General features: G+C 37.5%; 1 protein-coding gene across 1 annotated transcript in view; it reads right to left on the reverse strand.

Moving 5' to 3' along the window:
- The window catches only part of LRP6 (LDL receptor related protein 6), a 125,083-nt gene that overhangs the window by 17,908 nt on the left and 91,102 nt on the right, over positions 1–16,073 (reverse strand). The window contains exons 11-16 of the mRNA XM_033116936.1: positions 14,540–14,724; positions 13,578–13,904; positions 5,964–6,166; positions 4,025–4,236; positions 2,865–3,055; positions 194–403 (exon numbers count right to left, since the gene is read on the reverse strand). Coding sequence (XP_032972827.1) covers positions 194–403; positions 2,865–3,055; positions 4,025–4,236; positions 5,964–6,166; positions 13,578–13,904; positions 14,540–14,724 — 1,328 coding nt within the window. The remainder of the gene's footprint in view (positions 1–193; positions 404–2,864; positions 3,056–4,024; positions 4,237–5,963; positions 6,167–13,577; positions 13,905–14,539; positions 14,725–16,073) is intronic.

Genomic DNA, 16,073 nt, shown 5'->3' on the forward strand with positions numbered 1-16,073 from the left:
TGAAAAAGCTACCAGGTGAGTTTAACACAAGGCTTTAAAAACACGAAAAGTTAAAAAAAAAAAAATGGCAAAACCAAAAGTACATGAAAATCTTGAAGATAAAGAGGTAAGACACAAAAGAACATCTCAATTTTATCTTAATTTCGACCACACACACGAATCCTGCAGCTGGCAGCACTGCATGAGCACTTACTATATTCCTGAAGGTTTAGCTCCTTTACTGCATGAATGTCACTAAGCTGGGCAATTCGAGCCTGGACTTTGGTTCTACCCTCTCGACCCGTCATGTCAATTTTTTCAATCATTTGCTGCTGCTTGTCAATCCAATACAGCCAATTTTCAAACACAGTCAGTCCCACAGGCTGCAAGATGTTAGAGTCTTCTAATACTATCCGGTTGGCACCTTGGAAAGGAGAACATTCAACAGAAATAATTCATGTGGGTCAAGTCATACCTTCACCAACTACTGAGTATCAGTTCAAGTCTAAAAGTACTGAAAAGGAAAATATAAGCTCTCTATCACAAAACTTTAAAATCATTCTCAGAAGAAAAGGTACATATCAGAAAATTGGTAACAGATTAGGTATTCAAGCACAATCAAGAGCAAATAAGTGCCCAATACACAATAAATATTCTAGTTCATAGAAATGTAGAAAAGAACTTAGAGCTGTTTTCAAATTTCTTTTTAAAGCAAAGTCCATTTTTCAAATTAAATTTTATGAAAAGCTCTAACACATAAAACAGACCAAAATGGTACTTCTTTGGATGACACAGTGGTGGTGAGCCCAGAGCTCTGAGCTTGGGCCTCCCCCACTCACCAAGCACACCTGAGGCATCTGTGAAGAACCACCCCACCCTCACCCCACCTGGCCACACAGAACACAGGAAAAATGACTGACTCAAAAGTTACCTGGTGCAAGCCTCACCTCAAAGTAAGAATTCTCTCTAAAACACTCCAGATACAGCCATCTAGACTCTGAAGAAGCAACCTATTCTATTGTTGAACTGAAGAAAGTTCTTCTACACAGTACGCTAAAATCTGTGCCCCACTTCCCACCCCCCCAGCTTCCCTCTCATTCAAAAAGAAAAAAGATATTCATTCCTTTTCTCTTCTTCATAACAGTCCTTCAAATATCTATAGAACATTTTCATGGTTCCTAAGTGATGAGTTTAATCAAAAAAACCATTAGCTTATATGTTGTAAATATCAGAGAAAGTTCCAGAAAAGAGATAGGCAAAAAGCGAAGCTTTAATAAATGGAGAAAAGTGGGGAGATATTCCAGGTGAGAAGACACTGCTTAAGTCAACATTCAAATCCATGGTGGGTTAAATATCAGTGTACTTATGGTCTCACCTAAAAATCTATTAAAATGATAGTAAAAAAATTAAGGTATAAACCCATGAAAACAAATAGAACAGAAGAGCAGAAAAGTGATATAAAATTTAAAAGTTGGAGAACAGATAGACAAGGGATAGTAACACGGTAGCCCAGAGAAAGCTAAATGCCTGCAGTTAGTGAAGCCAACAACAAGGAGTAGTTTGATGTAATCAGAAGTATCTGTACGCTGATGGTAACCACTTTGAGCACCTCTTGTAATTGCAGAAGTCAAACGTGACTTGTATTCATCTTTTGTTATCGGTATATACTGAGTATTACAATTTTAATATAGTTTTCCTTTCGTAAAATGTGTATACATTGTTTTGGCACCCTCTGAATAGTATAAATATTTTCAGAGGGCAATTTGCCAGTAAATATATACTGTATAGTATTAAATTTTAAACAAAACTAGATCTTAATAAACTTAATTTTTAAAAATCATCCTTTTATGTCACTGCACACAGATCTACCTCATTTGTTTGAATGACTGCAGTATTTCATACACTGATATAGTACAATGTATTTCTCTGTAATAGACTATTACAAATAATGTTCAGCAAATATATTTGTACAATTGGGTCAGCATTTCTGAAAGACAGCTACCTAACAGGGAAATTGACTGGCAAATTGCCCTCCAAAAAAGTTCTACCAATGTCCACTTCTACCAAAGTGCCTGAGAGCATGCCATTTTCTACCATTTTGGCCATGTTGGATATAATCGACTTCAACATATTTTTGTCACTGTGATAGAGATAAACAGTGTACTGTTTTAATTTCATTTTCCTGATCAATAGAGTGAGGCCGCACAGAGTATTTGGACATTAGATATTGCGGGGAGAGGAAGTAACTATGACTGCAGACAGAGGGCTGCAGAGAAATGAGAAAGTAAAACTACATCTGAAGACCAACAAATGATTTGATTTGGTTAAAACACCAGAAACATTAAGATCATTTGAGTTAGATGATGAGTTTGTGAAAAAGGCGAATACCAACGTAAGTGTACAACTAGACTTTTTTTTCTTCAGGTTATGAGACTACCCTGAAGATTTTTTTTTTTTTTTAAGTACAGTAGTGACATGGTTAGAAAACATGCTTCAGAAAATTAAACTAGAAACAGCGTGTGAACTTTCAGAGGGGTGGGGTGGGCAATCAGCAGGGAAGAGACTATCATAGTTAGAATTCAGATCAGAGGTGATGAGAACAAAAACTAGAGCAGAAGAATTAGAAAAGGAGAAGAATTACATTAGGACTATGTTATTTACAGAGCCCAAATGAAGAAAATTGGCAAGTTATTAGATAATAGGAGCAATGATATTGAGGATTGAAGAAAAAAGTGCTTCCTAACCAACTTGATGCTGATTACTTCCAGTGAATAAAATTACGGAAATATGCACAAAAAATAATACAATGGAAGAAAAATACAAATGCAATTGATGAATCATCTCAATAACGCCAATCAAAATAAGGAAACACATTTCTTGGGTACCTGAGAGATCACTGCTTTCAATGCGCCGGAGATCTGAATCAGCCCAGAAGAGTTTGCCCAATCTGCTGTCAAGGGCTAACGCAACTGGTTTACTCAAGCCACTGAAAAAGAGGACCTCTCGTTCTGTTCCATCCAAAGCAGCCCGTTCAATTTTCGGAGATCTTTCCTGAAGATTGGTAAAATACATATACCTGAAGAGAATGGAGGAAACAGTAAGTTTACCAACTTAAGAAACCATACAAAATGAGAATATTCTTGTTGGTTAAAACAAAAGGAGGTAGAATAACATAAAATCTTACATGTAAATATTTATTTAGAATATATTTTCTAAAAAGCCATGACGTACTTTTTTGTTACTTTCAGTAATAGTAACAAAGGATACACAGAATTTCTGAGGGCGCTAACTTTCATGCGTTAATAAAACGAAGTACTAGATAAAGGCAGACCTACACTTTTGAAATACTCCAATAAAATAAATAAAAGAGCAGTAACCAGAGACCGGGACACAAAATTTTAAATTCCTTCTCTAATTATCCATCTCATAACTAAAATGTCACATATGAATCATTTCTTGGGTTTAACTTCTAGAGTTCATCTCTTTCCTGTAACTCCTTTGAAGCAAGCTACTTTCCTTGCTGAATTCCTTATCACTCATTCATATGCAAGTAAGTACTATTTATTAAATGCAAAGCTCTGTATTAAATGAAAGAAGACATATTCGTTCTTGTCATAAAGGGATCTAAAGTCTAGCAGGAAATATAAGACTGAGAAACAATTAAGTATAAGGTCAACTAGAAAGGACGAGGTCTGACTAGAGAGGCACTGACATAGAGAGCTGTAGGTGTATGGCAGAGGAGAAAGCCACATCTGGCTGGGGGTGGCGTAGATCAAGGAAAACTTTATGGAGGATGTCATAGTTCAAATAGTCCTGGCGGTGTGGGTAGAAAATTAGAACTAAAGCAATAGTGACTAAAAAAGGAAATTCTAGGCAGTGAAATCGGAGAAAGCAAAGATATAAGAAAATGCAGGGGCAGGTGGATGGAGAATACTGTTTTTCCCTGGAGCACAGAACACTTAAAGGTAAATAACTAAGGGCTGAAAAGGAAAGCTGATGAGGGTCTCAGAGGCCAACACATCTGAATGTCACGTTAGTAACATACCCTTTCTCTGGGTTTACCACGATGGCTCGAGGTCTGTCTTGCTCGCCTTTCAGCACCACTCCAATTGATCTCCCATCTAATCTTGTTACATTAATGACATTGGTGGCCTCACAAGTCCAGTAGATATAGCGGCTATAAATATCAATGCTGAGGTCATAGGGTTGTATTTCTAGGTTCTGATTCGGAACTGAACTCACAACCACAGTAAAGCCCTAGGGAAAGAAAAAGACACACACATAGAAAATTAGACTCCAAACCAGATAGCACTGAGGCAATCACTCACAATGCTTACACTTATGTGGTCACACACCTGACAAGGAAGTCTCAAGGAACATTTCTTATTGATACAGTTTTTACGGGTGACATGCATTTCACACGTTCCCTTTGGTTACCATGACATGAGCAAAAGAGCGAGCTAAGACCATACCAGTTGCTCTCAGAATCCGACAGTGTATGCACAATTAGAGATGAGTGTGAGAGGTGGCAGCTCTCTCTCATACACAGCCATGGCTAGAACCACACCCCAGAAATACCTCTAAAGCAGTGGTTCTCAACCAGGAGCTTTAGCAATTTTTCGATTGTCAAGCCTCTGGGGGTATAACTGGCATCTAGTGGGTAGAGGCCAGGGATGCTGCTAAACATCCTACAACATGTAGGTCAGTCCTCCACAGCAAAGAATTATCCGGCCCCAAAACATCAAGTGCTGAGGTTGAGGAACCCTACTCTAGAGACAACAGCAATTAGGGCTACAAACCACACCTATCAATTATGTCTTTCACTAATCCGCAAATACACTAAAAAAAAAAAATAATAAAAAATAAAAAAATAACAAAGCTAAAGCAAAAAGAGTCTTTATTCCTTTGTTCCCTCTGAATAAATTATATTCTATTTACTCAGCATCTCTGAGGTACCACAGTCCATAATGAGGCTATCTCATTTATTTTCCATGGCCTTGGCTGTATAATAACAGCTATCATTTCTCTCAACTAGTTATCAGCCTGTTAGCCCTAACCTACCATAGTGTAAGGTGCATCTGCAATATACCCCTAAAATGATCCCTCAGCAGCCCTAAATACTTTACCTCTTTGCTCTGTTGTGTGAGATAAGACATAAAAAATTAGTAATCCAATCTCCCTAAATTTTAATATGTTCAGTTTAATAACTGCTATGAGGAAGATGACAAATAATTATGTACAGTAATCCCAGTCTAACACTGCTTGGTCATAAAAAGAAAGCAAAGAAGAATGGACAGTGGTATGTAAACCATGACTAGTATGTAATAGGTAAGATTTGTTGATAATATTCTCATTCCCACCCCATAGTCACCAAATACTTACAAAAAAAAAAAAAATCACTGGATTAATCATAATATATCCTAGATGTTTTTAATTTACTGTGGTTGTATTGTATGTTTCCTATCGTCTGAACCTCTTAAATAATAGTTAACTAGGAACAGAACTGTTATTTATTGAGTCCCTATCATGTAACAGGTAATGGGCTATGTGTTTTACATTCCATGCAGCTAAAAAGTTCATAAAAATCCTAGTGAGTGATAGAGCTGAGATCAGAACCAAGGTCTATTTGATTTCGAAGCTTCCAACATTCCATGTAGATGGAATCATTTTTGGAGGGAAAAAGCTATATAAATGGATATGGGTGGCAGTGATGAAGTCATTACCAATGTATGAGGATAAGTTAACCTAATACAACTTTCATTCCAATAGCATTATCACACAATTGTCAGTCAAAGATCTTTAGCAGGAAAAAAGGCTGCTCCATCCAGAATTTCAGTCTCTTTCTCCCTCTCTTTCTCCCCCTCCCTCTCTCACACACACACAGACACACACACACACATAATCAAGACTTAAATAAAATAGGATAGTTGGTCAGTCCAATTCCTAGGCAGAAGAAACGGGTTTTGCACTGAGCCCTGAATTACCTGGCTGCCATCTTCCTGTGCTTTTCGGATCATGTTTTGTCGTGAGTCAATCCAATAGAGCTGCTTGTCCAATGGGTCATAGTCAATGGCCCGGACATTCCGAAGGCTGTGGATAGGAAGGATGATGTCAGGGCTCTGCTGTTCATCAATCACCATGCGGTTTATGGCGCTCTTCTGACTGAAGAGCAGGAAAGTAGTTGGAGCTTAAAGAAAGAAAAGAGTAAATCTGAAACAGTTACTCTAAGTCCTGTATCACTCAAAGATTTCATCAGCATGTGGCTATATCGCATACAAAACAGACATAGATGTGGAAGAGGTAAGATTGAGGATAAGTCTTTGATATGCTCCCGGAAACTCTCCAGTGACAGTAATGAGCACTCTGGTTACCAAGCCAGTTATGCATTTACTCAGTGACATAGCCACCTAGCCTATTTTCCCCATCTTGTCCATAGTGGTATCAGAGACTTGATTTCAATGAAGCACCTCACAGAGATATACAAAATTCTCCCTGCTTATCAAGTGAATAATCCTGTTCCTCCATAACCTATTCTGTGGGTGGCAGGAAGCCTGGGCCTCCATATGTCAAAGGAAAAACTTCGAGACCAGTTTTAGTCTCAGGTCTCTCACTGTCTTGTTACTTGACCTTAATGAAGTAATTGACCTCTTTGCGTCAAAGTTTACTCAACTCTAAAATAAGGTTAGCGCTATCTTGTTCTGTTCACTGAGTTGTTATAAAAATTTACAACATGTGAAAATATTTTAAAAATTGTAAGGCATTACGTCAATTATACCCTTACAATTAAAAAAACTGTAAGGCATTATATAAATGTAAAGTAAAAATAAATACTGTTTATTATCATATCAGCAATAATAAACTTGGTATTAATAGGAATCAAACAAACCTTCATAGATTGCAGATAAAGGTTTTATGTTGTATTGTGTGTATGTGATGGTTGCAGTGAGAAAGAGCCAATAAAAATCTCACATCCCCCCACAAAACTAATAACAAATGCTTTATACTCTTTATCTCTAATGCTCATAACAAACCTTGTATTTATATTTTCACTAAAAAATATTCTGCTCTGATGCTAAGGTGATGCCCTAAATTTTTGAAATGGGAAAATGCAACAGAGACAACATTACCCCTCCTCAGAGAATAGGCCTCTGATTACTACGTAATCATCTTTAATGCAGGAAAACATCTAGGAAAGAACAGCACTTGACAGTGCTATCAACAACTTCAAAGTCTAATGGCACTTTTAAAATCTTCGTTAAAATATATATAAAAATTTCATAATATATTTTATTCTCTTGGGAATCTGTCAGCACTTAAATCCAGTAGAATTTTGTCCTTCTCAAGGATATAGACATAAATGGCCAAGCCAGAACTCCTTCATTTCCCCCTAAACCCATTTTTCACTGCTCCATTATTTGTGGTTCCCTGGTTTACTTTACATTTAAACTCAAATGTATATTGGCTTAAATCCCAAAAAAACTCATTGGTACTCACAAAGAAACTTGGTATTCACAACACTGAAATCCTGCTTTAAGTTCTTCACTGGCGAAAAGCCCACACCTAGCTTGGAAGATTTAGAATGTATTCCAATGATCCCACTGGAACTCTCCATTATCTGGAGTCCATCCATCACATATTGATTTAACAACTTTTAGCAATTTTAGTAGAACCCATGCCTTAAGTAGTAAGAACACATGTCACAACAGAGTAGCTCACAAGTCTCCCATCTTTTTTTTTTAAGAATTTTTTTTTGGCAGTACTACTTTCTTGTAAATCAAGGGGAAAAAAAAATGCTCCAAACTGTAAGTTTCCAACAGAATAAGCACCACTTATACTAAGACATACAATGAGACTTAGAAGAAAGACCCAAGCTTTAGTTGCCAACTTTTCCTGACTGGGAAATAATATCAAATATATATTTGGCTCCTAGTATGTTTTACTGAGTACTATTTTTTTTTTTGAGTCAAATTTTAACCTTCAATAAGATTCTATAATTACGTGTTCTAGAAATGTGAATTGAGATCAACCTGAATGTGGCTCCAAATAAACGCTTCTTTCTAAAAGTCTATCGGTGCCATTAACAATTACAATTAATATTTCTAAGAGGAAGCTGATGTTTTGAATTACTTACAAATCATTCAGTGCTCAAAGTGACAAAGAATATGCAATTTTATAAGTCTAAATCCATCCTAATTTATATAACTTCTAACCACCTCATCTCCTGGGGAACGGTGCTTTAAAAATTGCTCTATCGGGGCAGCCAGTTAGCTCAGTTGGTTGGAGCACGATGCTCCTAACACCAGGGTTGCCAGTTCCATCCCCACATGGGCCACTGTGAGCTGTGCCCTCCACAACTAGATTGAAACAACTACCTGACTTGGAGCTGATGGGTCCTGGAAAAACATACTTAAATAAATAAAAAAGTTAAAAAAAAAAAAAGAACAGTCATTTAAAAAAAAAAATTGCTCTATCAAGTTGTCTGAATTTTACATTCCCAAAATGAAGAGAGCCACACACACAAGGTGGAGGATGCAGTGTAAGCAGAAGTGAGCTTCTCAGCTCCCTTCTGAAGACACAAGTGTTCACCTGCAGCTTAAAAGGAGGCACTGCTCTTGAGTAACAGCTAATCTGCAGGCCCAGCCCACATCTGATTGTGCCATTTGTGTGCACTATGCCAAATGCACGGAGTTGGGACTGAAGTCCAACCTATACTTCATTACCCAAACCTGTGCACCTGTGCAGCTGCATCTGCCCAGAGGAAACACCTTTTCCCAATTTGCACAAAGGTGCCAGAGAAGCCAGCCACTTCAGTACTGAACAAGGCATTACACAGTTTGGCTTCCTGTTTCCTCTCCAACTTCATTCATTCATTCACTCTGTTCCAGCAACACTGGCCTCCTAGGAGCTCCTCTACCACGCCACACACGTTCCTCCCCAGGGCCTCTGCCTCTGCTGCCCCCTCTTACTTGACAGGTCTTCCCCCAGATATCCACACAGCTCATTTCCTCGCCTCCTTCAGTCTTGACAAAATGTCATTTTTTTCAGTAGGGACTTCTCTGATCACCTTATTAAACACTGCAATCCTACCTCCCACCCTTTCTTGCCCTTAATATTTCTCCATAACACATGTCTCTATTTAGTCCATGATATAATTTAATTAATTGGTTCTTTATCTGTCCCATTGGAATTTAATTTCCGTGAGTGCAGGGACTGATGTATATTTCATTCCCTGCTACAATCTCCACTGGCTCAAATAATGCCCAGTATTTAGTAGATGTTCATAAATACTCACTGAAAGAATAAAGAAAGAAATGAAGAAATAAGCATCAGATGGTAACAACTAAGGACAGCCCTGTAGTGATTAAGTCCATGATTAAGTAAGAAAATTATTTCAGAGACTTGGGAAGGAAAACAAATGAACATTTATTTAGGACTTCTAGCATGCCACACATCATACTAGATGTTATTTAATCCCCAAATTTATCATCTCCATTTTAGAGCTGAGCAAACTCAAAAAGGTTAAGTCATTTTTCCACGGTTACAAAACTGTTGAATGGAAGAGCACATCATGTGTTTTCCCAAATCCTGTCCTGCTTTTTCACTTTCATTTAACAATGATTTCTTGAAAGATTACTATTTACCAAGCACTATTCATGACCCCTAAAACATATCAGTGAAAACCCTGGAAAGAAAATGTTGCTTCGTGGAGTTTATATTCCAACAGACAGACAATAAACAATAAACATAATAAATAAGTCATAACATATAAATAGGATGTATAAATTATATATCAATGAGTGATTAAGTGTTACGGGAGAAAGAGAAAGCACAGGTAAGAGGAACTGGCAATGCTTGGAAGGGTAGAAGGATGACCTGCAAATTGTAAGGAGGGTAGTCCAGGTCTTCCTGTGAAGGTCACAATAAGCAAAGACTTGGAGGTGAAGTATATCCGTGCAAATATCTGCAGGAGGAACATTCCGAGCAGAGGAAATAAGCACTACAACGGGTCCTGAGGTGGGAGTAACTGGCATATTTGAAAATAGCAATGAGGCTAGTGTGGCTGTCATGGAAAGAGCAGAGGAGAGAACAGTAAAAGCTGGGATTAGAGAAGGAAAAGGAAGAATGTCAAGTGTGGGGTACAGAACTTGTAGGAGCTTGTAGGCCATTGTAAGAGCTAGGTTTTTACTGTGTGAAATGGGGAGCCACTGTAAGGTTCTGAGCAGAGCAACAACAGGACCTGATGCAGATTTTGAAACGTAGGTCGGGGAGTAAATTACAATATTCGAAAACTTTTGAGGGCAAGTACTTTGTGTTAAACTTTTCTTGTAATCTGCCTTGAAATCTAATATATCTCTACACAAATATTAAATAACAGTACTCATTATAGAAAGAGTACACAACAGGACACTTCCTGAAGCACTGCTGAGCTATCTTGGAAAGGTCGTCAAAGACAGATACTTTCTGACTTCAAGAAGTCAAACTTCTTGAAAAAGACACCTATATATACAAGTACTACTACCTCCCCTTCCTTTTCTCCATTTACTTTTTGCTCTAGTCCAATGTTCCACCATTACTTCCTTGAAATTACTCTCTTCAAAGTCACTAACATCCAGAACTCCAACGGACACTACTTCAGGCCTCACCTTACTCAACCCCTCAGCAGCATCCAACACAGTTCTTTTTTGAAGCAATCTTATCTTTTGTCTTCTGTGCACTATTCTCTCCTGGTTTTCCTCTTACCTCTCTGGTTGCTACTTTGCAGTGTCCACTGCAAGCTTTCCCTCCTCAACCTGTAGGTTACCAGATCCCTTCTTTTCTCTAGACCACCAGTTGGCAAACTATGGCCCACATGCTAAATCTGGCCTGCTGCCTGTTTTTATAATGAAGTCCATCAGAATTCAGTCACATTTTAAAATGATTGTCCACGGCTGCTTTCATGCAAGAGTGGACAGAGCTGAGTAGGGGTGAGAGACTACAGGCCCCACAAGCCTAAATATTTACTCTCTGGCCCTTTACAGAAAAAGTTTGCTGACCCACCTCTACATCTTCTCCCTAGGTGATCTCATCCATTTAAATACATGCTGGCAATTCCAAAATTTCTACCTCATTTATTTCCTCTGAGCTTTGGAATCTTCTGTCCAACTACCTATTTAGTATTTCTTTTGCAATGCCCCATAGGAAAAATCAAAATAAACCTGCCTGAAATTAAAATTTTTATTTCCTCCTGAAAGCTAACCTTCCTCTCCATACTTCTTCATCTACTATCTAATAGCTCAAGCCTAAAATTTAGAAGTCAACCCTGTTTCCTTCCTCTCCTTCCCAGCATACAGCCCATTAACAAGTTCTGTTCGTTCTAGCTTCAAAACATACATTGAACCCATCAGCTCCCCTCGCGCCCCACTGCCCCCACTCCGGTCCATGTCCACCGGCAGGCATTACAACACTAGTCTAACTGACTGCCCTGCTACCACGTTTTTTTCGCCTCAAATCCACTCTTCACAACAATCAAACCATGTTATATCTTATTTAATTTTCACAGCAACTTATAAAGTAGTTACTATTATTATACCCATTTTACAAATGAGAAAATTAAGGTTTAAAAATTTTATGTGACTTGCTTTAGTAAAATACAAAACTAATGTGGCAGAGACTCCAAATCATTAAAACTATAAACTTACGTTCTTTCTCTTTCACAACTGAAGCCTTGTGTCTGAACAAACTAAATCCTTTCCTACGTGATTTCTTATACTTTCAGGCACAGAATAAAGTAACTTCAAAAATTAATTACATCTAAATTTGCAGACATTACCCTTAGTAATATTTTTTCTGATATTTCCCCTCGGGCAAGGGAAGTAAGAGAAAAAATAAACTTATGGGATTACATCAAACTAAAAAGTTTTTTCACAGCAAAGGAAACCATCAATAAAACAAAAAGGCATCCTACTGAATGGGAGAAGATATTTGTCAATGATACATCTGATAAGGGGTTAATATTCAAAATTTATATAAAATTCATTCAATGCAACACCAAAAAAACAAACAACCCAAATAAAAACTGGACAGAGGACATGAAGAGACGTTTTTCTAAAGACGACATACAGATGACAAACAGACATATGAAAAAATGTTCAACCTCACTAATCATTAGAGAAATGCAAATAAAAACCACAATGAGATACCACCTCACTCTGGTCAGAATGGCTGTCATCAATAAATCAACAAACAACAAGTGCTGGCGAGGATGTGGAGAAAAGGCAACCCTTGTGCACCGTTGGTGGGATTGCAGATTGGTGCAGCCACTATGGAAAACAGTATGGAGGTATCTCAAAAAACTGGAAATGGAACTACCTTATGACCCAGCAATTCCACTCTTAGGTATCTATCCAGAGAAATCCAAAACACTAATTCAAAAAAATTTATGCAGTGCCAGGACATGAAAACAAACGAAATGCCCATCAGTAGACAACTAGGTTAAGAAACTGTGGTACATTTATACAACAGAGTATTACTCGGCCATAAAGAAGAATGAAATCTTACCATTTGCAACGATATGGATAGACCTAGAGAACATTATGCTAAGTGAAATAAGTCAGATGGAGAAAGACAAATACCATATGATCTCACTTATATGTGGAATCTAAAGAATAGAACAAATGAACAAACTAATCAAAAAATAATAATTAATTACACTTAATATCCTATAGCAGTTTTGCTACCCTCTACCCTAGTGAACCATACCCTACTTCTGTCCCACGATCTACTCCTTCTGATCTAATTCTCTATTTCTTTATCGTACCTACCAATTTGTTCTTGTCGATCCACCAAGACTCGGGCCTTCATGTATACTTGAATCATAAACTAGGTTTCCCTAAGCAAACAGTGTTTTTTTATACACTGTGCTTGGTCATTCTTAGCGCGCGTGCGTGTGTGTTTAATATGCAGTACTTGCTAACATTTAAAAATCGGGAGATACTGCAGCCAAAAAAAATTTTTGGATTCATGACCGAGTAAGAAGATCCAGTAACATCAGTTGGAATTAAGTAGCGACCACCCACTATGTTCAGAGCATGTGCTCTCTAGTTTCCCATCTATTTACTACTGTTTCATACTGGGCTAAATTTACTCATATGCATTTTCTGCCAGGCTTTTATACACTTAAAGTTTTTATCTTTAGCCTATTCTATGAACTTCAAAGGACAAGAAAACTGTATTTTGGAAATTCTCTTTGTTGTACTGTTTTGCTTGTACTACTCTTTATTTGCTTTATAATGACTAAATATAAATTATGTATAGCACATATGCATGACTATCTCTCTCTCAATTAAGCTATGCAAATTGTGCACTAGATATTTAATGTTTACAGGTAAAAGATTTAATTTTTCTGTAATATCAGGTTTTCTGAAATATCAAATGGCTATCATCGAATAAAGAGTAACAAAAACTTGCATTTTTCCATCTTTAGTCCTTTTTTATTAAACAAATGATAAACTCTGGACTTCTACAACTTTTTTACTCTAGAAAGAACGTGAACTACAGTGTTTTCAAAATCCTGCTTTCTCCTCTAATTCTAGTTTTCTTTGGGGGGAAATGCAGCTTACCACTACAAGTCCTGTTGTCAGCATTAAGAGAGTAGTGGGCGGGGCATCCACAAACAAACCCTCCAACTGGCACTGCCAAGCAGAGGTGGGAGCAGTGCCCATTGCTGGAAGCACACTCATTCCACCCTGCCTGCCGAGAGGAGTGAAAGACGAGGATGTCCATCACATAATCCAAATGGCCCTGAATGATGGTGCGGTTTTGGCCACTAGTTTTGTTGGCACGCTCAATGCTGCGTCGGCTCCAGTCGGTCCAGTAGATGTAATCTTGGTACTGAGTTAGGCCAAAAGGATGAGGCAAGTCATCTGCTATAACTTCACGGTTAAGTCCTATTTTCGGAAAGGCAGTAGACAGGAAAAGCAGAGGGATGAAATATGTGAGAATAGGAGTCTTGTTGCCCCTTTCCCCAAATTGTAACATATAAAACATCACATTTGTAAGCAATTTAAAAGAGAACAATTCATGTTAAAGCAATTCTAAAACCAGACCAGTCCTCTAAAATCAATCCATCTACAGTCTGACCCCATGCCTCAAACTTATATTCTTCCTATAAATCACCAAGTTTGTTTAAACTCCTACAAATGATCTGTTTTGATTGTGGCCTTATTTTCTCTCCATATGGGCCTATACTTCAACTTTTCTTCTTCCTTCCATAAAAAGATGGAAATGCATATACTGTATTTTACTGGTACAAAAAGTCACTTCAGGAATATCTAGGGAGTTATAAATTCCATTACAAGCACCACAGTAATGAAATTTCCACACAATAAAGAAATGTGAATCCAAGTACCTGGCCCACTATTGGTAACAATAAACAGAATACACTGCCAGAGAGCGGAAGAACCTAGCCATTCACATCAAGTTTTATTAATAGTATCTAACCAATGGTGATAGCAACCTTTCTGATTTTGCATAAAAAGAACAATACACTACTAGCTGTCTGAATAAAAAAAGGAGAGCTTACCAAGCATATTTGAAGATTCTATTAAGTTGGTGTCTAGGTCTGTCCAATAGAGCCTCCTTTTAGCATAATCAATAGTTAGGCCGTTTGCACGCCCCACGTTTGGAACTAATGTAGTACGTTCACTTCCATCCATGGCAGCTCTGTCTATCTTTGGTTTCCCACCCCATTCAGTCCAATACATAAATCTAAATTCAAAACAATGCATATTTAACATTTTACTTTTGATTATTTGGGAGAAAGGGTCATATTCATGCATAGTTAACTAAACACCTTTAAAGAAAATATACATTAAATCAAGGAAATTCGTAAAACAAAATCATGGCTATAATTTTTCAATTATTTGGCACCCTCAACTTAATTTTTTCTTATATCCTAAAAAGGAAGTGAGTCAGCTTTCCTTAGTCTTTCCAATGAATCTATTCCATCCAAAACCTAGGAATTGGAAGCAAACCAGTGATTTCCTATTGCAGCACTTGCATTTATAAAACTAATATTCAAGAAGATAGGAAAGGATTAAAGCTCTGGTCTCCAAACCTGTTTCACTTCTGAATAAATATCTTTATATATTTCTAAATACAAGTAATTCGAGTTTGTAAATTTTTAAACTTCCTTTTTGACTTGTGTAAAAAATTCTCCCCAAAAACAAGTTGCAGGAGTACATCAAAAGTACAAATTAACTGAAGTTTAAAAAGTACACTTTGAAATGTATTTGGACACACAGTCCAAGGGAACAGTACTACATGTATTAGAGCAATGAATCATCCCATACTGTGTCAGCTGGGCAGTAAGCATTATTATTATAATTGCTGTGAAATTTTAGTATACTCTTGCTTTTAATTTTTTGAGTTTTTCACACTACCCTTAGAGCAGCCTTATAGTACTCCAGGCTTTTTACAGATGAGGAAGCCAACGCACTAAAAGAAATGTGAATGATTTGTCTGATGTCTTCAAGCTAGTCACATGACAGAGCTAGAAGTAGAAACTCATCCTTAGCCCTTTCCGCTAAACTAGTTAGGTGCTCGCTTCAGGACACTGAATACTGGGACTAGGAAAGCAGTCCACATGCCCGTGCTCATCAGATACCTGAGGCAGACATTCACCCATCAGCCCGTCAGCTGAGGGTTAACTTGGTAGCAATACGTATATGAACATGCTTTTCTGAAAAGTAAAGTTGGTTTCAGGCTTTGTTTGTACTTGTCAGCTGACAGGCACGTGCACACCACAAGAACCAAAGAGAAACAACTGTGACAGAAATTTCACAGTTGCCAGTAGCCACATAAACTAGAGTCCTCAGTACCAATCACTAAATTTATCTGTCTAGTAACTAATGCTTAGAGTGAAAGATCACCATAATCCAACCACAATATTGCGGCACAGAGAAGCTGCCTTTGATATGGCCTCCTAATTAGATGGCTAACTAGCTAATCATGGAATTAATGTTAGATTTCAGGAACACTATTTTTAATTATAGACATGATAAAATATGCTCGTATGTTCACATTGTTAACTTCTGCTTTTAAAAGTGAAATTATTC

This window comes from Rhinolophus ferrumequinum, chromosome 10, assembly GCF_004115265.2.
Source record: "Rhinolophus ferrumequinum isolate MPI-CBG mRhiFer1 chromosome 10, mRhiFer1_v1.p, whole genome shotgun sequence".
In the NCBI taxonomy this organism is placed as follows: Eukaryota; Metazoa; Chordata; class Mammalia; order Chiroptera; family Rhinolophidae; genus Rhinolophus; species Rhinolophus ferrumequinum.